Raw genomic sequence first — 25,084 nt, forward strand, 5'->3', positions numbered from 1 at the left:
TGTGTACAGTAAACCAAGATCAGAATTTCAAGCATATTCGACAAAGTCATTTTTTGGCAATTCTACATGTGAGGATTTTTACACAGAAAATTGATATAGTCCCTATACTATGGGAAAGGATTACATCATGTATAATGTATATAAACATAAAAAAGTATACAAATAAATATATACATGTCAAGCCATTATGACAAGAACCCAAGCTGAAATAAATTCAACTGAAAGACTAGAGTGAAGAGGGAATACAGAATTTTAACTCAAGAAATCTAGATAGAAGTAAAAACTGGATAATACTACATACAGAAGGGGAAAGGAGGATTAATCGGGAAGGGGAAGGAAGAAAGTAGGTGCTTCAAAGCTATAGGTTACTGTCGGGTTTTAGGAATAAAGAATACAGCAACACATCTCTGTTGACAAGTTTTTCCCGAGAGGATAAAATATGGACCCTGAGGTTTTGCATCCATAACACCCACCATCTCAAACCAGAAACATTAATAAAATAGTAGCTCTGCAATTTCAAGGTGTCAGGAAGTTCTATAGTATTTCCAAATCATTCTTAAAACCATTTCTTCTCTCCTGTCACAGATTACTACATATGAGTTTTATTTAAAACGAATCTATGAATCTTGAAAGGTTCATTGAGTTAACTGGAAGATTCTGCTAGCAGTTTTTTTTTCATACATTTTAATGGAATTTTTTATACCAGAGGAAAAACAATCCAATTAATTTTTTGTTGACAATTTATCTGCATGTCAAAAAGGATCCAAAACTGAAAGAGGTCACATTTTATTTGCCAGTTAACACATTGTTGGCACTGAATAAATGTATAACTTATCCAAGTTACCACAGTTGGTTCCTTAGTAACCCAATATTTCTTTCCAATTTTTCAATGTTACAAAAGTGAAATACAGACTCTAGGTAGTTTCACCAAGAAATTAAAATACTTAACAAATACTCTGTATTGCCTACAAGTTGGCACTGTTCTTGTTTTTAATTTCCTACCCCAGAACATATCATCGCATTTGTTTAGATCCCATATAGTCAGTCAAAGCACCTTCATTTGTCCTCATCTATGCCTGTAAGCCTCCTTGTCATATTAACTGGAAAAATACACTTTAGAGACACCTCTGCACACTTTTCACAGAGCTTTTAACCACAATGGTTCACTGGGCCTCTAATTTTTTCCTCTCAGTCATAGATCCTCCTCGGCCAAGTCACCATTGTCCTGTCTTATTTCTTGTGCATTGTTCAGACTGCATCACTATCAAACTCCCCAACTTATGGTTGCTGCTTCTTTTCTTACACTTCACTTAGCCTCCCTGATGTTAAAAGTCAGACTAGAAGGCTGGTTTACTTTTTACAAGCTTTGAATAAAAAATAATAATAATTCAAATTACATTTCCAGGTAGACTTAGTAGCTTAAAGCAAAGCATTTGCCAAGCAGGATGCATTTTGTTTTCCAGATATATGCATGAACTGATAATGTTATAGTTTTCAGGATTTTCTAAGGGTCTTCGATCTATACTTTATCATCCTTCACGTTTCTAGAACTCCAGAAATAGGAAAAAGCATTATCTGACGTTGGATCTTCCCTCCATCTGCCCTTCACCAGACACCCTATCTCTTAAGGAGATGGGCCAGGTGACAAAAAGAACTTCTCTACCCACTGACTCAGCTCCCCCAATCTGATCTGCAGTGTTTTCCTGTTGGGAAAAGTTAAGCACTAACTTTCCCTTCCATCCCATGTGATGAGCAAGCTGCTACACTGAAGAGGCAATCTTTTTTCCTAGATATATGTTTTTTCTCCATTAATTTCCCTTTTGCCTTATCCTCCACCAGAACAACACAGAACAAAAACAACCAATACATAACCCCCCAAATTGATTTAAATTGTTTTTTCTTCACTTGTACCTGATTCCTACTTACTTTTGCAAACACATACACACACACAATTGGTTAATTTCTAGTTAGAGTAATCTGAAATTATTTTGGCTCTGGCAACATTTAACATCTTTCTTTAAATCTGCAGCAGGAACTTTTTCTCATCTTGTATTTGGTTTGAGTCATACTAAACTAATTTTAAATATGAAATATTCAATAGAAATGTGTGATCCCGTGCGAGTTCCTTAACTTCTCCAGCCTTCTTTCTCACTTGTAAAATGATCCTACTTCACAGGGTCATTGTGAAGTCATCAATGTTAACGCAAATTTTGTATACTACGAAAATACAGAATATGCTGTTCTCTTAAAGGCCGGGCCACAGAGCAGGTCTGAGGATCCTAAACTAAGGCACATAAGGGCCACTCCAAAGGATCACATATAGAGATGAAGCCTTGAAGAAGTTTGAAGAGGAAGCCCAAGAGACCCTCAAAGCATGGTTAGGGCACCCGGCATAGCATATTCTTATCTGTTTAGCATACCAGACATCTTGTGACCACATATAAAATATAGTAAAGAGGAAAGGAAAACAAGAGAGGAGAAGAAAAGCAAGGAGAAAAATGTACAATTAATGTAAGTTATAATCTGAGACAGGCAACCATATCAGGAAATGAATACTCCAAAGGGCTATAATATTTTAAAGGAATAAGAATAGAAGATTCTATACCAATTTTTATAAAGTTATTTTCAAAATGTTCATCTTTACCAAACAGAGGGTTTACCATATTAACATTAAGAATCAGGATATAGCCCAATTCCTTCTAATAATTAAAAATAAAATCAGTTTAGTAGATGGAAAAAGCATATAAAATAAAAATATATATGAACATATATGCATACACAAATGCATTTAGAAAAATATTTTTTAAATTACATCAAAATATTAACTGAGATTATTTTGGGTGTTCAGTTTCAAGTTGACTTTTACTTTCTTCTTTATACTTTCTGAATTTTCTAAAATTTTTACAATAAATATTTTTCTTACATACTAATTAAAATAAATATTAGTTAAAATGTAAAAAGAAACAATTGACAGCACTGTACATCATATATATGTTTTTGTTACCAGTCCTACAATGTTGTATTTTCACTGAAACAGAAATTTTTTCCACATAATCTAAATTATCAAAAATAAAAATATTAATATGTCTCTTCAATGGCAGAGCATTATCTACAATGATATTAAAGAATAAGAGGAAAAACAAATCCCATGTAGGAGGCGAGAATATTCATTTCTTGTAATGATTAATAACTGCAATTTCTCTAAGAAAAGATGGCTTAGTAAAGACAAGCAAATCCCAGAGGATCGCAAAGGTATGCTGATGATTATCCCAGGAGACTCCCTGAACCCTGCTCCTTCGCATGTCACACTGCACTAAGGACAAATAGAAGGACTGCTAATCATATTTCAGACTTTTAAGTTAGTTTAGATTTGTCCTAACATCTGATATAGACAAAGTCCTACGAAGTTTTTCCCCAGAATTACCCATGGACATTGAAAGCCTTTGTTATCAAGCAGTAAAAAAAAATAATGACCTGAAGTCAGAAAACCAGAGTCGATTTTCCTATTGTGAAGGACTTGGGTCAGCCAACGCAACTTCTTGAGGCCTCAGCTTCCTCATTTGTAAAAGAGAAGTTAATGGATATAAAGCATCCAGCACAGAGCCTTAGAATGTACTAATGAGTATTAGTTTTTATTCTCCCCACCTCAGCCCCCCCAAACACACACTTTAAATTAGGTGAGTGTTTGGTATACGCTATTCAGCTATGGAACCCATTCTTCGAACACAAAGGTACCCGGGAGCCCTTTTTGTCAGGCAAAGGCGTGCTCCCCTGCTCTGGTCGCACAGCGAGAGATGCAAAACATGAAGCTTACAGGCACTGGTAAGGAAGCAGGTCTGGTGACTGACAAAGAGGCAAAGAAAGTAGAGGAGTCACACAAAGGAGCGACAAAATAAACCGAGATAAAGTGGGAAATAGAGACAGTGGGTTCTCCACGAGGGCAGAGAGCAAGTGTGGTGGGACCAGGGGGCCGAAAGGTGTAGGCGGGGTGGTTGCAGCCAGAGAGTGGATGACTAACAATAAAGTATGATTTACTGGTCAGAACCTTTTATAAGATATTAGAAATGAAAGTGGAAAACCTATTTGTTTTCTCTATAAAATATGCCCTTTATGTCCTGACATATTCAAAGTAATACTGGGTATACTCTGGCTTTATATCCAATTCTGCTGGTGGCCCTTTCAAGTTAGACTCTCAAAGTTTTATGTCATCAGCACTTAGCTTTCAGAGGCCCTGAAATAGAGCAGGCATGGTAAAAATGTTTTCCCAACTAATGTAGAAATAAAAGATATGGATATGTTATTAAAACTGATTTTCTTCCCTAAGGTTAACTTATTTTAATTAGCAAAGTCACTGAGAACAGAAGGATCTAAATAAATAATAAAAGAATTATTAATGAAAGAATTTCACTGAGTTGTTACAGGTATTTTGTAAGTTGTATAGAGGTCTTGGGATTTAAGACCCTACTGTATAAACAATAATATTTTTTAAAGCAATTATTTTAAATAATTTACAAACCATGAACCTTTCAACAGCCTGGCTAAATGTGGAAGAAACCAGTGTGACTACATTATCCTGATGTGAAAACTATCAAAATCCGCTCTAGAACTGGCTAAACAGCACCAGAGATAGAATTAGGAATAAAACTCAGCTATGGTTCAGTTTCAGGAGCTCCTTATAGTAGCAATAAATAAATAAATAATTGTCTTCCCATAAACTTTTTGGAGCAATTCATTCCAATTTACAAAGAAATTAAAGGAGACACTTATAAATTATCCAGAAGTGCCACCTATTCCTTCAAACACCAAGGATTTCTCCCTTCCCCACAAAAGTTTTTATTTATAGCTATATATGACTCATCCTGTTGAGTTCTTAGCATAGAAGCACTTAGCAAAAGTGGTAATAACGAGAGGCATCTATCTAGATCATCAGATTACCTTCCTCTGGTCAGTTTGTGCCACAAATCTCATGCTACAAAAGCTACATTTCATCCTTTAGTGTCAGATTGTTTCCAGTTCAGTTGCAAACTTTTATTTACTAATATTTCAGTTCTCCTAACAAAAGAGAATTAAGAAGTGGTGGCTCCATATCCCATAAGGGCTTCTCCAGAGCTGTAACTGACAATGGGTTGACCCTCAGCAAAAAGGAATGCTCAGGCCATTGTTTCTTGTAAAGTCCCTTTCCATTAACTCATTTGCATTAGAATGCTATCATTGGGCTAATAGTTGACAAATTAAACTACAATCAACCCTTTCTCCATCCTTAGCATAGCTCCTATAAGGCCCAGGATGAAAGCAAAGGGAAGATGCATTTCTCGTTCTTATGTTATTCAGGCTACAAGGAACTGCTGCACCAGGTTTCACAAAATATAGAACCAATATATAATATATAGAAAAGGGGCAAAAATATGCTCTGTAAAAAATAAAATGGATATTCCTCCGTATTTTGGACCATCTATGATTTCCTAATTATAGAAACCAAAAACTCCTGCACCCCTGATCCCATTAAATTTCCTTACTATGTCTGGTTTGTGCCACCAGTGTAGATTACCACAAATATCCAAGGAGAGTCTCAGGATCCCCTGAGACATCATCAAAGCACAGGGCCTTCACTGACACACTATCCAAATTATCCACTTTTGTTCCTTTTGAATCTCAGGACCTTCATAAAAACCTCCATCCTTCTTGATTTTGCTTTACACATTATCATGGCCATGCATCCAGCCTTCTATAAAGCCCTGACCACTGAAATCTCTCAGTCTCTCTCTCTATCACAGTTCCTCTTAAGAAAAAGGAGGCTGGTTCATTAAGTCTTAAATAAAGTTCTCAAGGAAGAAAGGAGCTCAGAGAAGAACAGATAACCAAACAATTTTTGTGGGTACACCAATGGGTCTTCTGTTGCTTCAAATAAACCAATAAATCATCAGTTTCACAGCTTATTTCTCAGAAAAATATAGCTAGCCTCAGTTTATAGCATCTCAAAGGTATTGCAGAAAATATGAAACAGCTGCCCCTCCACTGTCCCCAAATGTGTAATGAAGAGACTTTACCTATAACAAAGTATTCAGGAAGAGGGTTCCCTTTTATAAAGATTAACAAAGGAGTAAACCAAACCTCTTTTCAGCTGATTTTCCTTCCCTCTATCAATCCTTTGGCCTGGAGAGTAAAAAGGGAGGGCCACTAATCCCCTTTAGTTTTCAAGAAGGTTTAGAAGGAGTTTTGAAAAGAAATTATCGCAGGGTAAGGGGTGGGGGAGACCAAAATATGAAAATAATGAAAAGGACTACATAAGGACCAAAAGTGCCAAAGCCACTAACAAAATGTCACAAACCGGGAAGAAAGGAAGACGGTGAAAGGAAGTGGGCTGTGACTTCTGACCCAACCTTGGGCTGCAGGTGACTCTACAATGGTAAGGATGCTTTGGAAAGGTACAATATAGTGGCTCAAGGGCTAAATGTGCTTAATGATGCAAGCAGCCCAAGTTATTTTGGGAGGAAAGAAAAATATGTTTTCTGAGTATTTTTCCTCTCCTCTAGCCTAGCACCACACCCACTTATGTTTTCTTGCCAGTCCTATCACCTGTTTCAAAGTCTGTTTCTTCGGTCTCTTTGATTATTTTATTCCTTTAGAGAAAATCATATCCACTTTGTTCAAAACAAAGAACTCATCTGAGAACACTACCTGTGTGTATGTACTTTGTTTTTCATAGCTAAGTCAGCGAGCTATCAGTGAATTCTTAAAGCAAACCATCTGCAGGTGTGCTAATTTATTACTATAGAAGTTGCTCAGACAGGTAATTAATAAGCAAAAGAGTGGATTAAAGAATAAACTTAAAAATAAAAAGGCTGATGCTTGGCTTCTCTGAGAAAGGTTAACCCAGGAAACCAGGGAAAAGGGCTCTTTCTTCCCCGCATCCCCAGCTCCAAAGCTGAAAGGAATGGCGTGGTCAGCCAGCCTTTCTCAGATTTGCTCTGCTCAACTTCTTCACTTCCCTGCCAGCTTTTAAATGCATGAAGGTTTCTGTTTTCATAAATAAATCCTGCCTATTTCCTCTCTCCTTCCTTCTCTGTGACGATAAATTCCTTGAGGGTGATTTTTGGATTGCATCGCTCAAACTCCAGGTTATATGAACTTCGGTGTCACCTGGAAATGTTTTTAATTTCTCCCAGTAGGAAAGGAATAGAGAAAAATGAATCAACATCATAAAGCCCTACCTTTTGTATCTGGAATATACAAATCAAATAGACCTGAGCTTTTCAAACAATAAAACATTCTCCCCCTCTGCTCAAACTTCTTTATAATGCATCTATTCTGATTAGTAACAATTTTTTGATCATGTGGCAGATCTGTTCCTCTTTTTGGTCATATTTTTCTCAATTAAAGATTCTAATGGCCATTGAAGCAAGACAAATTACCCTCATCATTTATGTCTACAAACCTCTATGACTCTGAGCTTCAGAATTATAATGGAAAACAGAAATCATGCCTTTGATTTCAAAAGCAGAAAGGTGGCACTTTGTTGCACTTCATAAACACACAGGGAATCGCTAACATGGGAGGGATTTGAAAAGCCCTCCATTCACGCCCTCAGCCTCCAGTAACCAATTCTATTTAACAGTTCTTACAGTCAAGAAGTTCTCCTTTAAATCTAACCTAATTCAGTTAAACCTATTCTTCTTTCTCTGACTTTGCCAGAAACAAAACAGCTGGTCACCATACATAGCTTAATAACTCTCATAATTTTGAAGTCTGTTATTAAGTCATTTTTCAGTCTCCTCTTCTTGAAGCTAAATAATCCCAAGTCTTTCAACTTATCCTTATAGGTTCAATTTTACAATCCTTTAATCATCATCAATGCTCTTCGCTAAACATTCTGAAGTTTTCCATGTTGCTCTTATGTTTTGAAACCCAGCTCACCTTTGGAATTGCTTCTCATTGTCCATAAAAGCCCAAGACTTTAGTGTATTACACACAATCCTAAGAGAATCTACTTGAATAGGTAACCCATTGCTTTGTTTGGGTTATTTTTAGTACAAGCCCACTCCTATGGCTCTTTCTCTAAGAAAAACATGTTCTTTGGGACTCAGCGTTTTTACTGAGCACCAGATACAGACAAACTACTACTACTCCACCTACTCCCCTTCGGCTTTCCTCACTAGAGCTCTTCAAGGTCTTTCTCAACCTGCTTTCCCTACCAATTCAGGTCTTCTCATCCTCTGTTATAAAATTAGTATCTAACTAATCAGATCTGATCCACTTAAACCAAGTTGTTCACCAAAAATGGCTTAGAATGTGTTATCTTTTGCAGGTAACATCTATGACACCCTGTCCTCAAAGTCTTAACTTCAAGAAGAATCTCAGCACCTGGTAAGAATAATATCTGAGAGAGGTTTGGGGCTGTTGGAATGGACATGGAGAGTCCTCTGTGCTCCTCTACCCTACACCAGCCTTGAGTAGAATTATAAAACAGGCAATTTTGGGTTGTGTGAGTCTAGTCTATTCTTTTTGCAACCTTTTCCTCTTTTCCCAACCATTTCAGCATTCCTAATGCCCTCTTTTCTATCAAAATTAGACATTAGATTCTGATACTGATCGTGTTTGGGGCTTTGCGTGTGACGTGCGCTTTGCCTTGTCCACTCTTCCCGCAGCTGGCTTCTCCCCCTTTAGGTCTGTGCTCCAATGTTACCTCTTCAGTGAGGCCTTCCCTGGACCACTCTACAATAGGTTCCTTTCTGTCCCCTCCCACCTCATTATTCTTCATTATGACATCAGTTCCCTCTACAGCACTTATCACAATTTGCAATTAGATGCAATTATAGACAAATGTTTGCTCACTCATTTTCTCTACAGAACGTAGGCTCCTCAAAGGCGGGAGCTGCGCATGCCTTGTTTTGTATGCCTGGCACCTGGCTAACAGTAAGCATTCAAAAATAATTTTTTGAATAAATACATGTTCCACTGCTGGAAATATTTACATTTTAAAACACATCTCTAATTGTCACAAAAAGGCTCTGTCAGCTGTTATAAAAGGGGATGGTGTTTTTAGTGGTGGGACGGGGTAGGGGGAGGAAGGGATCCTTCTCAGTTCCATAGTCTCACACCACACAGGCGAGACCAGCCCTTCCCACCAGAGGCAGTCATTAACTGGAAACTGCCATCAGTCCTATCGTCATGCTCTTCTCCTTAGAGCAATTATTCCCATTTCCAGTTAGTCTCTCTCCTTTCAGCTTCGACACAGTCATGCCATTCTGTAGCATTCCATCATTTTCTTGATGCTATTCCCTTACTACTGTTACCCTCACAAAAGTGCTAGCGCTGTCACAGAAGAACATTTGGGAGGATGCATGTCACAATATTAGTAGTGGTAATCTTGGGAAATGCAATTATGGATGATTTTTTTTTCTTTTGATTATTTTTTATTTTCTAATTTTTCTGCCATGCACTTATCTACATTTTATACTTATGTAATTCTTTGATTAATTTTTTTTTCAAGTACTAACATCATTTCACTGGCATTTAAAGTAAGATTGTATTGAGGGTTAACTTATACAACTTGTTATTTTCATCTCACAAAATTCAAAGTTTTCAGCTGTTGGTTAAACATCTATCTTAATGAATTCAATATTCATTTAACAAACATATATATACACACACATATATATAAACATATAAATATATATATTATATATATATATAAATGCATGCCTACTGTGTGCCAGGCCTTATACCTTGGACTTCTTTACTACTCAGCAATGCTACTACAGCACTAGGCATGCTTTAATGCAACACTGTTTCATAACACCAACCAAGAATGCCTTGGACCCGACACCAGGAGCTTCTACAATTTTAATGACAAAGGCATCAGGGAATAACTCAGAGACCTGGGATCACTGCCCATCTCTATAAATCGTCTGTTGATTTGCAGAGTGACATAGAACAAATGAGTTCTCAGGTGTCCGTGCCTCAGTTTGCCTACCTGTAAAATGCATAATGCCTCCCTCAGAGGGATATAAAGAGAATCACTGAAGTAATGTCTAAGTGTTTGGAACACTTTGGCAGAAAGGCGCTACATAATTACTATTTGGTATTTAAACTGCCCTTCATGTATGCCAAGTACTTTATGATCATTCCTTAGGAGTTACTCCCAGCTGCACTATGAAGTTGTCTTCATGTCTATTTCCATTTAAAGGATGAAGAGATCAAATTGGAGAAAAGTTTGGTGATTTGCTTACTTAGGGTCACTAAAATGGCAATGAGGTTTCAAAAGAGGAATTCTCAAGTCCTCTCATTCTCTTAACTATAAGTAAATCCATACCTTAAATACAAACTACCCTTACAGATGAATTCCCTATTAAGCTACTTTGAAATAGCCCTCATGGTACAAAACACATTGTCACTTGTTTTTGTAGGATGGAGTGAATGGTGAGGAGGTGAAACAGAAACCAAAGCTCTAGAATTAGTAACCCAGACTTCGCACTCGCCCTTCTTTTACACATCTGTATTTCTCCTCACTTCCTGTAGCACAACTTGTATTTGGTACATTTATAATCTCCTTGAAGGGCTCATATTTTTCTACTAATAATTTCCTGGGCCGATCCTAAGGAGGCATAGAGCCCAGGTTAAATAATCTTGAGTATCCCCCCTACCAAAATATATGCTAGCATTTTTACCCAGATGGTATTTCAGAAAAATTAATTCCAGGGAGGTAAGAAATGAAAAGAAGGTGAGAATGCATGTTGCAGGGGGTCCATATGCAGTCCAAGGGTTGATGGAAAGTACCAGCTTGCTTCAGTGTCAGATGACCTCTTCCCCAGCAGCCCCCTCCTGCACAACCCCAATGACAAGCACACCAAGCCAATGCTGGAGTCACCCCATCCACCTTGCCCAGATAGAGTTCTATCCCAAGTTGTGGTCTCTCAGCTCTCTTAAACCATATCTCTCTAATCCACACATTTGCTTTTTTCCTTCTTTTCATTCCGTGATTCATCTACCATGTAAAACAGCATCTTTTGGTTCTGGATCCTGTACTATCACTAAAATGACATAAATGTGTGAATACTAACATCTAAGGGTTGCTGCACTGGTTGTTCAATGAGCAACAGCCAGATGACCTCTGAGGATCAACTAGAATGATAAAGTTCTTTAAGATAAATCTGGATAGAAAGCTCCAAAGCAATTTAGGGTCCACCCAAGGCAAAACTGTGAAATGGGGGATTTAATTTCTTCTCCCCTTCTTTGCCTTCTCCTCTGCAGGAACATTTATTCTCTCCCACCTCCTCCCCACCCACCCTGGCCCTGGACTCTTCAGAGCTCCCCATGGTGACAGGCACTTGGACCCATTTCCCTCCTCCGTCTTCCAGGAATATTTATCTGTCTTCAGTTCCATTCCCTTAAATGCTCCCTCCAGCTAATCTGATAATAATGACCTAAAAGTCTTAATACAAGGGAATGACTAGAAGAAGTGTGGATCTCAGGCCCTCAGAGCAGACAGAGTTTCAGCAGGATGATTCTCATGTCACCTCAAGTCAGCAGCAGCCAAAAGACACAATTGCTAACAAAAACTCTCTGAGAGTTTACCACTAACATTTTCTCATTGAAGGAACTACTGAAGGATTTACATCAAGAAAAAGGAAACTGGACCCAGAAGGAAGATCTCAGGTGAAAGAAGGGATGATGGACAAATAAATCATTAAACTTAATGGGTAAATTTAAAATAAGTATAAATAGTTTAAAACACTGATCATGACTAATCCAGGAAGGATAAAACAAGGATACACTAAAACGTCAGACAAAAACATTAAGAAGGAGGGTGTGACTACAGTTTAAAGTACGCTAAAGTTCTTATATGGACAGAGATCATGATTAATTTTATTAAAACAAATATACATATTAAAATGGTAATGATAACTACTAAAAGAAAAGAAAAACTAAATGATACTTTTCAAACCAGTAGAGGAGGAAAGCTAGCATGTATCTAGAACAAAACTAGATTAGGAATACTCTGTGAAAGGGAAACATTTGCAAAAGGAGGAATCCCAGAAACTCAAAACTCTCACCTTAAAGTAATAAAATTCTGCACTCTTATTAGTAGACCAGAACTGAAAAGCATCGGAAATCCACACTGCTATAGCTGACCTACCGCAAAACTGTGGTGTTCAAGTTCGCAACCACAGCCCTCGAGGCCCGCGAGGGTTCTTACCTTCTAGTACCCAGGACTTAGCTGATGACTCTCCCTCTATCTCCCAAAACCTCACCCCCAAAAAAGGATTCCGTATTACTTATTTTTACTTTAATATGAATTTAAGTCTGAGTTACTTCTTCCAGAGGTGCTTGGGTTTAAGCCTTAATCCTAAATTTTAAGGAAGGGCTTTTATCTACCATCAAATAGATTTTGGCCACCGGTGCATAGGAGCAGAGAAATTCTCAGAAAAACAAAAGCCCTTCCCTTTGCTATTTAAGCACCATGTCACAAACACTGTCTCTTATTTTAACTATTTCATATGACCTTGAATTAATATTTTAGACCTAAAGGGTGTTTATGCCCTGTCTTAATTTCCAAAAGTTACCTGAAAAACAAGGGCAATGATTTTCCATATCTGCCTAAATAAAAACTTTAGAGATTTTTTGTGAAGACCAAAGAGGCACATTAGTTGGTATTATAAGTGTGTTCCATAAAAATGCTAGGTAGGGACAAGTATGAATGTGAAAAGCAACACAACTCATCTTTTTTTCCCCTATCATTTTAAAGTATATCCTATTCTCTGGTAGAGCATTTGAAAATGCTATAGCACAAACAAAATAGAAGTAAGCAAAGTATTTTGGTGATCTATCAGGAATTATCTTTCTTGAGAAGGAAAAGTCATCTTATAAATATATAAATAAATGCAGAAAAAAGAAAAAAAAAAACAAAAAACCTCTTTCTCACTTTCCTATCAAGTCCCTAACACTCTTTTCAGAATAAATGCTTTCTGACTTACACCAAGATACAAACTACTGACACATTTGGATCAAGTATGTGTGTGTTTTTAGAACACATATCACTTGAAAACTTGCCATGCTATATTTAGTTAGAAGTAAATATATCAACTGGAACATATGCATGTGGAAAATGTGCTCTTATTGTGAAAGCTATAGTTCCTTGTTAACACAAGTCCAATACAATGAGAAAGCATGTTCAGAACTGGGAAGCCAGGGAAGAGTGCAAAGGAGGGACACGAGCATGTTTTAACGGCTGTGATAATTTGCCGTGAAAGGATGTTAAGGCCATAGCTCCTTGCTGCAGCATGCCATGTGCTGCTGAATTAAATTACTGCCATGCAGTCTGCTAGGGAAGGAATGTGTAAACAGGCCATATATCCTTGCATCAGTTCCACAGAATGTTGCACAACACAAAATGCCTCTCGATGTGTCATTTCCTTCTTGGCCATCTTCCCAGCTCCTGACAGTCAGTCAACAAAAAAAAAAAAAAAAAAAGGACCGAAAGATATTTAAAACTGCTCTTCTCAAGAGTACATTCCTCCAACTACCAGACAGAACCTCCACCAGTGCTTCTGCCCGCCCCGCCCCCATCCTCCTGGAAGAAAGTGAAAAAGGGAGCAGTGTTTTTATTACTGTTATTATTCTCTTAAGTCGAAGATTTTCAACGTTTTATACTCTAGTGGCCAAATGATTAATATCTATGACAATCAACTTGCTGCTTGTATTTGCCAACTTATAAATATCAAAACATGGCATTTACCATAAATTCTATTTCTTGGGCACTTCAGAGACAGTGAAGGGGAAGGTCAGCAAGTCAAAAAGTTAAGGGCTTTCCTACTAACGCTTTGCACTAACAACTAAAACCCAGACCTATGACATCAGCAGGCACAAGACCTACCAAGGTTTTCTCAAATTATCTTCACAGACAGCAAGAATGTGAATGTAAGAACCATATCCAGAGATTTCAAATAAACTTGAAAAATTATTCTGCTGTCCCTCCACCCAACACATTTTACATGGCCCCCACCTTCTTTCACATGTGAACAACCTCTAAATAAGCATCCGCCACTGGTAAATAAGCGGGGGTCATGGGCCAGCCTTTGGCATAAAAAAACCTATTCCAGGCCAGACACAGTGGCTCACACCTATAATCCTAGCACTCTGGGAGGCCGAGGCAGGATGATCACCTGAGCTCAGGAGCTGGAGGTTGCAGAGAGCTATGATCGTGCCACTGTACCCTACCTGGCACGACAGAACAAGACTGTCAAAAAAAAAAAAAAAAAGCCACCTATTCCTTCACCCAACCAGGATGAAAAGTGATAGAGGATAAAAGCAAGCTGCCACTGACAACATCTGGAATGAGGAAGAGAAAATGCCAAGCCCTCCATTCTCTCTACCTTTCCCTGGGCTGGAAAACAGTCTCAGAAGTAAGTGGAACAGCACGAGAGAAAAATGAGATGATACCTTGCCGAGACACCATTTGTTTTGTTAAGAGTGTTACATCAAGTTTGTTAAGGTAAAACTTCTGCAATTGGACATGCCTCAAGAATATGGAGAAATGAAACTTCTCTGAAGAATTATAAATTTGTTGATGAATTGGGCACAGATGAGAATGAGCAAACAGGAAAAGGAAACATTTTGGCTGCAAGACCTAAGCTTAACAAGTTGAGCAAACCAGGCCTAGAAATACAAAGAGTACCCTATACTTCCAGATAACCTCTCACTCACCTAAGCTCCAGCCCCTTACTGAAGTCACAAACAAAACCAAGCAGAGAAATGTTGCTGCCATGTATTCTAAGCCTGCAGGAAAAGAGCTAGAGCACTGGAGGGAAAAAGGCAGAGCCTCTCCTTTCTCCCACCAGGTCAGGACAGGTGGCTGGCTGGCTGGCGGTGAACAGTAGTACCCTGGCAGGAATTATATAGTTGACAGCTTTGGTCTCTTCTTGAGAGGAACTATGGTTTACTTGCCTAAGGCCCAACACACAAAAATTCTTAGAAACCTACTCACATATGTCAAGTATCAGGTTTGCAGGTGTGCCGGCAAACAAGAATTTCAAAGCTGAACGATATCGAATATAAAACCTCCAAGCTGTCCATTGTCCATTTGAAGAGTCATAGGATATTTCTGCTAAATACTTGCCATGTTGCCAGGCAAGACTCATACTCATTTTTGTTCAAACATCTCATGATTTTCTCTAGTACAAGTATCGATCTGGATCAGCTTGATATTGATCTGCTAATACCAAGCACCAAAAGTTAATACCCTCCCTTAATTCATCTGATATTTATCAGTTTTGTTCAATTAGGAATGGAGCTACTATTGGAGTGGTAAACTTAGAATCACTTTGTAGATCTTTAATGCCCCCCAGATTGATAAAGTCAAGAGACCTTTCAGAAGATGGTACCTTGAAAAAATTCTCTCTCCTACTGCAACAGTGACATTTACCAGCTAAACACTTGTGGAAGTTGATGACATTCGTGGTCCAATGAACCACTCCCCCCATCATTCACACCTTTATGTGGTTTCTTCCCCTTAAATCCAGGCTGCATCTATATCTTGCTTTAACCAACAGAATACAGAGGAAGCAACTCCATGCCAGTTCTGAGCCTAAGCCTTAAGAAGGCCCAGCAGCTTGTGGCTCTGGCGTGGGCAGTGCAAGGGCAATATAGGTAGCCAAAATGTTTGTACCCCATAATATTCTGAAATTTAAAAATAAAAATAAAAACTAAATTAATTAATTTAAAAAAAGAAGGCTCAACAGCTCCCACTTTTGTACCTTAGAGAGCCCTGAGCTACCATGTAAGAAGTCACATTCAGCTGCAGAGACTACACAGAGGGGCCAAGTGGAGAAAGAGAGGCCCTAGGACTACACAGAAAGTGAGAAAGGGGCTCAGCTGTCCTATTATTCCAGCTGAGTCCAACCTTCCAACCATCCCACCAATGCACCAGACATATGAATGAAGCCATCTTAGATGTTCCAGCACCAGCCACCATCTGACTGCAGCCACATGACAGACCCCACACAAGGCCAACAGAAAAACCATCCAGATGAACCCTAGTCAACCCACAGAATTGTGAGAAATAATTGGTTGTTATTTTAAGCCTTTATGTTTGGGGGGTAGTGTGTTATTTAGCAATAGATAACTAAAAATGCAGCAAGAGAAATAAAAGGATTCTGACTACATAAAAGGATTTTTCCATCCTCTGCACAGCTACCGATACCTTTTTCCATCGGTCCTCTTCCCTAGCTCAGAACCACTTCTATAAAATATGACATTGCTAACCAAGTTTTCATCTTCCTGTAGAAATTCTTTAAATCAGACTGGAGTTGGAACCAAGTGCATAAATGGAACAAAGGATCCTAATAGAAACTGATGTTTAAAAGACTTAGGTATCCAAATGCATTACTGTTGCTGCTGCTGCTACACTGACTTCTCCTGCTGGCAGTCTTAAGAGCTACCTTGCCAACATAAGGTCAAAACGCCTTGCCTAAATACAAGACTTACAAATTTGGGATTTTAAGTATGATGTCGCGTCTTAAAATGATAAGCTGGCAAAGAAAATAAATGGCATTTTTGTAAAGATGTGTACCATTTTCGTGTTTACGCTACTTAAGATGAAGGTTCTAATAAGTCATCGGCTATGTTCCTTTAAAGGGAAGTTTTATAACTGAGATGAATCACAACTGCAAAAGATCAAAGTTAAAAAACATCAATGATGCCATGGGGTACTTTTTAATCTTGTAATGAGTGATGATCATGTGCGCTTATGAAGTTCGTCCAACTGCCAACGCCAGATGTGTATATTAAGAAAAGAAGTTGTTTGTGATGTGACAGCAGTAGTTCAGCTGCCAGAGACAGAAAACACAGCACAGAAGGATGAAACTTTTCAGATTTTTGAGTGAAAAGCAAGTCTTAGCAGATGTGTTGATAAGCAGGGTCTCAGAGTGGGGTATTAGTGCCATAGCATCCTCTCCTGGATTTTGCTGCAAACAAATTGTGTTTATCATCAATTCTGCACAGCTTTCCCTGGGCAGCATGAATATCTGTTCAAGGTACGATTTATAACACTTATTAGTATCATTTACTAATGAGCAAAAATTTGTAAAACCATCTGCAGGGAAAAGAAGCAATACACTAAAGAACAGAATCTAGATGGTATCTGTTTCCTGGAAGCATACTATAAGCAAAACTCTACAGCAAACTTCTGACACTAACGAAAACTGATGTAGTAATAGCTAGCACTTAATGAGCACTTACTACATGACAATCACTGTGCTACCCATTTTACATACATTACATCATTTAACACCCTTGTAGCAACTGATGAGGAAGACACTATTATTATTGTTCTCACTTTAAAAGATGAGAAAACCAAGGCAAAGAGAAGTTAGGTAACTTGCCTACCTTCAAACACCTAATAAATAGTAGAGTTGGGATTTCAATCCATGCAGTCTGACATAAAGACTCAATCAGGTGACCCGGAACTTGTTCTTGTTCAAACAGCTAAGCTACCAGAAGCAGCCTTTTCAATATATATTCAGATCTTTAGAGGAAATTGTAAAATTCCATTAACAGGAACTAATAGTACAAAATCCTCAACTCCTTCAAACCACTACAGCAATAAACAGAGGTATACCATTTCTATGACAGATAACACTACTTAGGAATTATAATTTGGGGGGAGAGGAGGCTAAAACAACTGTATTATCTTTTTTTCTCCCCTCAGGAAAGACTCTTACTAAAGCTCTTCTCTGTTAAAAGTTGTAATCCAGAGCAAGGGTTGGCAAACTACAATTTGTGGGCCAAATCTGGCCCACCATCTGTTTTTATAAAGTTTTAGTAGAACACAGTTTGAGTATCCCTAATTCAAAAATCTGAAATTCAAAGTGCTCCAAAATCCGAAACTTTTTGATTGCTGACATGATGCCACAAGTGGAAAATTCCACACATTAAGTACTTAACACAAACTTTGTTTCACGCACAAAATTATTAAAAATATCACATAAAATTACCTTCGGGCTATAGGCATAAGGTGTATAAGAAACATAAACGAATTTTGTGTTTAGACTGGGGTCCCATCCCCAAAATATTTCATTATGTATGTGCAAATATTCCAAAATCTAAAAAAATCCAAAATCCAAAACACTCTGGTCCCAAGCATTTCAGATAAGGGATACTCAACGCCTGTCTAGCCATGACCATTCACTTATGTATTTGTTTATGTTGCTTTTGCACTACAATGGCTAAGTTGAGTGCTTGTGAAAGAGACCATCACATGACCCAAAGAGCCAAAATTATTTACTATTGTGCACTTTACAGAAAAAGTTTGCCACTCCATTCTAGAGGATCCCCTACTTACTACCATATACACCATTTAATCAAAATCCTATTACACTCGCTGTTGAAAAAAATTGACAATCATGTGCATTTTCCACACCTGGGAGTGTCAAAGTTAAAGAACAATATTGAAGAGAGTGCTATACTACAAACATTCAATGCCCAGGTGGAAGGAAATAATCGAGCTGTCGTCCCCAACCCCTGGGCCACAGACCAGTACTGGTCCGTGGCCTGTTAGGGAATGGGCTGCAGAGCTCCACTGCCTGCCCCGCTCCGGTGGAAAAATTGTCTTCCATGAAACTTAGGAAATGGAGGCAGTAGGGGGGTGCACAGTAAGAGGTGAGCAGCGAGCAAAGGAAGTTTCATCTGTATTTACAGTTGCTGCCCATCGCTCTCATCACCACCTGAGGTGCCCATGACTTCCATGAAACTGGCCCCTGGTGCCAGAAAGGTTGGGAACCACTGTAATCTAGCAGAGTCCAGGTTGTAGGATTAAGCTATTGCTCATACCAGACCCATCCTTATACACAGACAACGACTCTGGAAAGTCACCTCATGATGTCAGGAAAATGACATCACATTTTCACGGATGTCTTTGGTTCGAAAGAAATGTTACTCAGGTTTATCTAGGGCAAGTGGTCCTGCCACTTGCAGATCTGTATCTGCTTCCCCCACCCACCCTTAGTACCACCCAAAGCCTGAATTCAGGTCACACATATACCATCTGGCCCCTACTGCTAACCCTTACTGCTTTCAGAACACTGCCCTGTCTTTACAGCGCAGTGAGTCTATCAACTAATGAATTCTGCCAAAAAAAAAAAAAATGAGAAATGAGGTACTGCTGTCCACACTTAAAACAGAAGTGACTTTCTCAAAGCTACTCTGCCTCTTCACCTTTTGTCATATCTTTCAGAATAGGGCAGCACCTACCCATCCCTGTTTCCTCTCCCAACCATCAACTTTTGAGCATCAACTCTTTGTGTGTATACAATAATGGTTTTTCCAAGAACTGAGAAAAGTAGCTGAGATCGGCAGGAAACATCTTTAAAAGATAAGTATTAGTGATGCTAAACGTTAAAAGACTGCTATCCTGCTTTATGCACTACTAAAATGGACGCCCCTGCCTTTTCAGGAACTCAAGGGCTAGTTTGACAAAAGGTTAGAAGATGTCTTCTATCATAAGGCATCATCCCGAGGTATGGCTGTTCAGAAAAGTCAGGCAAAGCCCCAAACCAGGCAAAATAGCCCTGCTCTGTTCTATCCACCTGCACTGCATAACTATTAGCCCTTAGGACTGGAGACTTGGGGCTTACACACATGTGTACAGCAACCACCTAAAAGGACATTTCCAAACTGAACAGACAGGGCCAACACTGACCCAATATTATGAACCTGGAAGAATGCCATATACATGAAAGAAGGAAAAAACAAAAACCTCAAAGACTTTCTTTTGAGGCAAGAAACCTCCCTAGTTTGGGCAAGCAGTCAGCCTTTGAGAAAAGAGACAGCAGCAAAAGGGACGGGAGCCACCACATGTTCCCATTGCTAAAAGATACGCTACCTGGGTAGAGGAAAAACCTTACCAGCCCTTTTCTCTCATTTCAGGGGAAGAAAAGATATGCCACTCTCATGGTCCAGGCAGGTGTACTGTTATAGAACACATACTTCTGCCAGCTGTACTTCCACCACAAACCAAATTAAATGCCTTAAATGTAATGGCTAGGACTCCAATGTATTCACTCAGCCAAGGCAGAGTTCTATGTGATGTTTCTATTGGCACAGAATTGTTAATGGTTTATATATCAAATAATCTTTAATCTCTGAATATATTTAAATACTGCTCTGCCGAGTTTGCTCAAATCAGTTTCTGGGTGGGGGAGGGGGAAGCAAGCCTGTTTCAACCTAGATTTTGGAGGAAAATACATTATTGGCCCCAAAAGATTATGTGCACTACTTTGACTACTGATTAAACCTTCTGGACATCCAGACAGACAAATAAACCAAGGAAGATTTAAATCCAGTTTGACTCTATCTGTTAAAAGAAACTACCTATAACAATTACTAGAGCATGACCAAACAACAGTGTTGTAACAATCAAGCAAGTTATCATCTGCAAATAAATTCTTTGTAATTAAGCAGTGTGCTCTTTATAAAGGGAATTGAGTGGGCGAGTTAAAAAGCTAAAACACATTCTTAGGCCATGGGAAACACATGCAAATGCTTTTGACTAAGCTCAAGATTTTTAAGTTTACTGTTTTCTTCCTCAGCTCTCATGGGTCTACGCTGCTGTCTGCTATGTGCAGTGGATGAGCAGAATTTCTTAGCAAACAGTTACAGTGACTGAATAATTATTCTCTCATTTCCTAAAGTTATGGAAGTCTTAGCAATTTTGTGGCAAAGGTTAAAACCGTCATTTTACTTTTCACTAACTGTGAAGTTACAGTAATTGTCCCTCACTAAAAATCTGTGCAGATAGAAAACTCTGCAAAGACATTATGGACTTCAAAGTAACACTAACTTATCTGGAATAAATTCCTCATGGGGTCTCTGGAAACTCTATTACCATTTTCGATAGAAAGGCAAGTACTTACTTCTGGGTTCCCGAGGTCCATCCACCGTAACTTTAATTGCTCTGTGATAGGTGGCTACTTGGGGAGGATTTGTGAAGACGGTTATGGTCAAGGTGAAACTCTTGCCTGCAGATTTAAAAGGGGAAAATACATAGTAAACATAAAGAGATAGTATCGATGATCATATAGCAGCATAGATGTCCAAATTACATTTAAGCATCTCTGAGGAGGCAACAAAATAAAGACAAGGGTCAGGACTCCTTATTCTAAATTGGAAAACATCTGATGCCCACTTCAGGACGTTTCTAAAATTGCTGAGTATTAAGATCATCATCTTCATTGCAGTACTATACAGGAAGACCTCAATTCCAAAAAAGCTCCTCAGTAGCAACAGTTGTAATAAAAACAAAAATCCTGGTCCAGTTGAGGAAGGTGCTTTTCATTTCAATTTTCTCCAACATCAAGAACACATCCAAGCACAGACAATTTTAGAAGACTTTATTTAGGATTAGGTCATGACCCCATGAGAGAACAATAGCAAATCATTGTTGATTATATTATTTATTTCACATGGCTTTAGCATTTCATTTGCTTAACTGCACTACAATAGGAAGATGAAAGAGGAAAGTTCTTATGGGAATCATTTTAACAGGAGCCAGTGTCTCCTGTCCTGGCCTTAATGTGCCTGTGGTATGATGATTTCATCATTACTGGAACAAAGTTTTTCTCCTCCCTGTCCACCTCTTCCCTGACACACATTTCTGTTGTTAAATCTTAACTCCCTGATAGTTACTTTTGTTTTGCTCAATGAACATGAAATCTCTCAATATAAACATGAATTTTTACTTTTAGCAGAGGTGTGTTTCATTGAAATATTACAGCTGATGCTTCAAATTAAAAAGCTAAAAGTGACAAATAAGGGGAGAAAAAAGGGAAAAAAGGTTAGCAGCAGATGTGGATGTCTGCTTTCTCCAGAAGATACCATTCTCTGTTACACAGACTCACTGACAGTTGTAATCAGTTAGATTTGCAACGGTTACTCATGTCAGATAGTCAAAACTGCAAACTGTTACAAGACAGGAAAAGGTGGGTGTGAAACAGTGACTCAATAAAATATTCAGCAACCTCGGGCCAAAGTACTCATTTAGTCTGCTCCTGTAACAGACCTTTAAAAAGCTCATTTTGTTTTGCTTTGTTTTTTGGTCAGAGACTATTTTTCCCTTCACTGAAAGCTGAGGGTATTAAATCAAAACACAAATCTTACACAATATGTAGCAATGCAAAGTTTAATGCAATCTTTTCAAAGCTTAATATGGAACAGGTTATATACAAGCCTTAATGTAGAACAGGTCTTTGGCTGTCAAGTCTAGTGAATGGGTTTTCTTTTCAACCCCAACCATGTAAGTTCACAAAATCTGTTTAAGACACATATCATTTATTACTGAGTATATATAGTTTTAAGTCTCCCTGGCTATATTTTTCCATGGCCAAGGGTAAATAAAAGGAAAGAAAAGATAGGAATTGGGAGGTCAGGGGGGAATTGAACAAGGAAAGATTAATGTTGATTAGAAACCTATTAAGCGCCAGCCACTTCATATACATTATCTCATTTTATCCCCTCCAGTTAGACTTATCCCCATTTCACAAATGAAGAAGGTGAAGCCCAGCAAGGCTTAGTAATTTACCCAAATTCACACAATTAATAAAAGTGAAAAAAATGAAGATATGAACCCATGCCTTTCAGACCCTAAAATTAATGCACTTTTTTATAATTCTGCCACTTCGCCAGAAAACATTTTTAAAAATTAATAGGTAATTTATTTATAGATGTATCCCAGTCAGCTCTATGTGCCCAAGAAACAGTAAATATAAATGGACTAATGCAATATATCCTAGCCAGGATGATGAAAGAATCTATTTTTAAAGTGTCATCAATGTAACATATTTCATCCACTATATATTAGATATTACATGGATTTAAGTAATTTAATTGGTTAAGGAACAGAGAGGCTTTATTACAAACATGAAGACTAACCAGAAGAACAAACCGGCCAGGAGTCCAAACTAGTTACAGAAAACTGAAAGTCTATAGAAACGGAAATTAGAAACTTGAATAGGAAGCCACTGGGTCCAGATTAGCCTCTCAAAACAATGAAAAGATCTAAGAAGTAAAACAGTTGAATCTCTAGACTGAAAGTTAATTTACATTAAAACATTTCAAAATGCCATTTGGGGTGGGATCAGTGGTCCACAGACCCAGAATTACATTTCTAACAGTGGCTCCAATGGTCCTGTTTGGAAGGCAGTTGTCATCCATGGCACTGATCTTCATAAATCAAGGATACATATAGACCTCAATTATCCTTAGTGTCTTTAAATAACCCGATAGAGATATTGTCCATGGATTTATCTAAACCGGTTTTGGAAATATTTCTATTTTAGACCTTTACAGCTTATTTAGGATATTAAAAATCGTCTATGCTTCTCCCAAATTCACGGAAACACCTCACACAGGAACGAAGCAAATATAAAACTTAACCTTGAAGTAAAAAGCATCTAAATGTTCAGAGCGGAATCAGCATTCTATAAAAACTACTTTTAAAAAGAGGTGGGTCTGGGGGAGGAAACAAGTATTTAAATATAACTATGGTCTTCCAAAATCGAATCCTAAGGACCAAGATGTACTTTAACAACAAAACAAAAATCAAGGAGGTTCCTTCCACTTCTTATTGCCCCGTCAGAAGAAATATGTATGTAATGTTGAAGAAACTGTCAGAAATCGCCACCCAACTTGGTAATTGGTTCCTCATCTTATTATAATAACACATTTCCTAAGTCAAATGTTTACGTGGCATTCATGATTTCCCTAAATTAAAAAAAATTCTAAATCCTGTTTTTTCAATTACTTTCCATAAGTGATAAAAATGCAGACTCTGACTTAAAAATGCAAGCTCTTACTTAGGGAGCTAGCAATGACTAGATAACGAATTGTGTCGTCCACGGCTTCATCTAAAACTAGTTCTGCAATATATCAAGTCATACATTTTCTAAGAGAAACATAGGGAACTGTCATTGGTAGACAATCCCAATCCAGCCTGAGGGGCTTCCAGGAATAGTCAGAAAGGATACGATCGTAAGCAGGACTGTACCCTAAATTGACAAGGTTCCATGCTCTGCACACTGTAGATGCTTAAAAATGCCTGTAAATTAAAAGCAGTATGCTTGAGGTCAAAAGAGAGGAAGCACACCAAAAAAAATTTAAAGACCAAAGTCATTTTAAACACTTCTGCTTAAAATACAGAGGAGAAAAAAAGAAAAGACAATTAAAAACCATAAGCCACCCCTAACTTAATACAAGTTTCATTAATGTTTTACATTTATTCGAAAGCACTTTCAAAAGCTGTGGTCATAAGATGACCCATAAAGTCAAAGTAAATAGTGACATGACTCCTTTTTAAATCTAAGATTGTTTTTAATTTCTGAGAGTTTATGTTTCTACCAGTGGAAAGAAAAAAAAGTGTATTAGTTGAGGAACTTGGTGGGTTTTTTTAATTTCTTAACACTACTGAAAATAGCAAATTTTTAAAGTTGAGAAAGAAAATACAATGGTAGCAGCATGTTGATCCAGACTTAATAACTTAAGAGAAATGAAGAAATGTGAAAATCAAAAAGGAAACTGGAGTCTGTTATAAAGCAGGTCAGGTACAAAGGCAGGTTAAAGGGTTTCCTGCCACTGAAAAACTGATCCTCTTTTTTTCAGCATTATCTCTTATCCGTGTTCTCTGTCCTTGTTTCTTCTTCATTTCAGCTTGACAGTACTGTTTCCTTTCATACAATGTTAATGTAATGATATAAAAATCTGTTATTAGTGATAAATCAATTTTTCTTTCTCTATCCATCCATTCCCCCTACTCCCCATCTGAGTCTCGAAGACAAGTCTGGACCAATTTCTCCATCCTGCCTCTGGCAGCAGACTGTAGCATTTCAGATCCTTCACCAAGTCCCGGCTGCTTCAAAGGAAAAATCCTACTTTCTTCAGTTAAGATCATAAGAAATATAGGGGGAGGGGGTCAGCTCTGTTTGGACATAATTACACTTCATCAAAAGAAGCTTTCTTCATCTTCCATGCGTGAAAAGTCTGCAAGCAGTTAAGTCTGTCTTTTTTTTTTAATATAAAAATTGCTATTTGGGAAACCAGC

General features: G+C 38.1%; 1 protein-coding gene across 5 annotated transcripts in view; it reads right to left on the minus strand.

Annotated features, from left to right (window-relative positions):
• Positions 1–25,084, minus strand: part of RUNX2 (runt-related transcription factor 2) — a 238,790-nt gene that overhangs the window by 109,425 nt on the left and 104,281 nt on the right. For all 5 annotated transcript variants that reach the window (XM_012664649.1, XM_012664648.1, XM_012664647.1 and 2 more), the window contains one exon: positions 20,907–21,011. In XM_012664649.1, coding sequence (XP_012520103.1) covers positions 20,907–21,011 — 105 coding nt within the window. The remainder of the gene's footprint in view (positions 1–20,906; positions 21,012–25,084) is intronic.

This window comes from Propithecus coquereli, unplaced genomic scaffold, assembly GCF_000956105.1.
Source record: "Propithecus coquereli isolate 6110/MARCELLA unplaced genomic scaffold, Pcoq_1.0 Scaffold90, whole genome shotgun sequence".
Taxonomy (NCBI): Eukaryota; Metazoa; Chordata; class Mammalia; order Primates; family Indriidae; genus Propithecus; species Propithecus coquereli.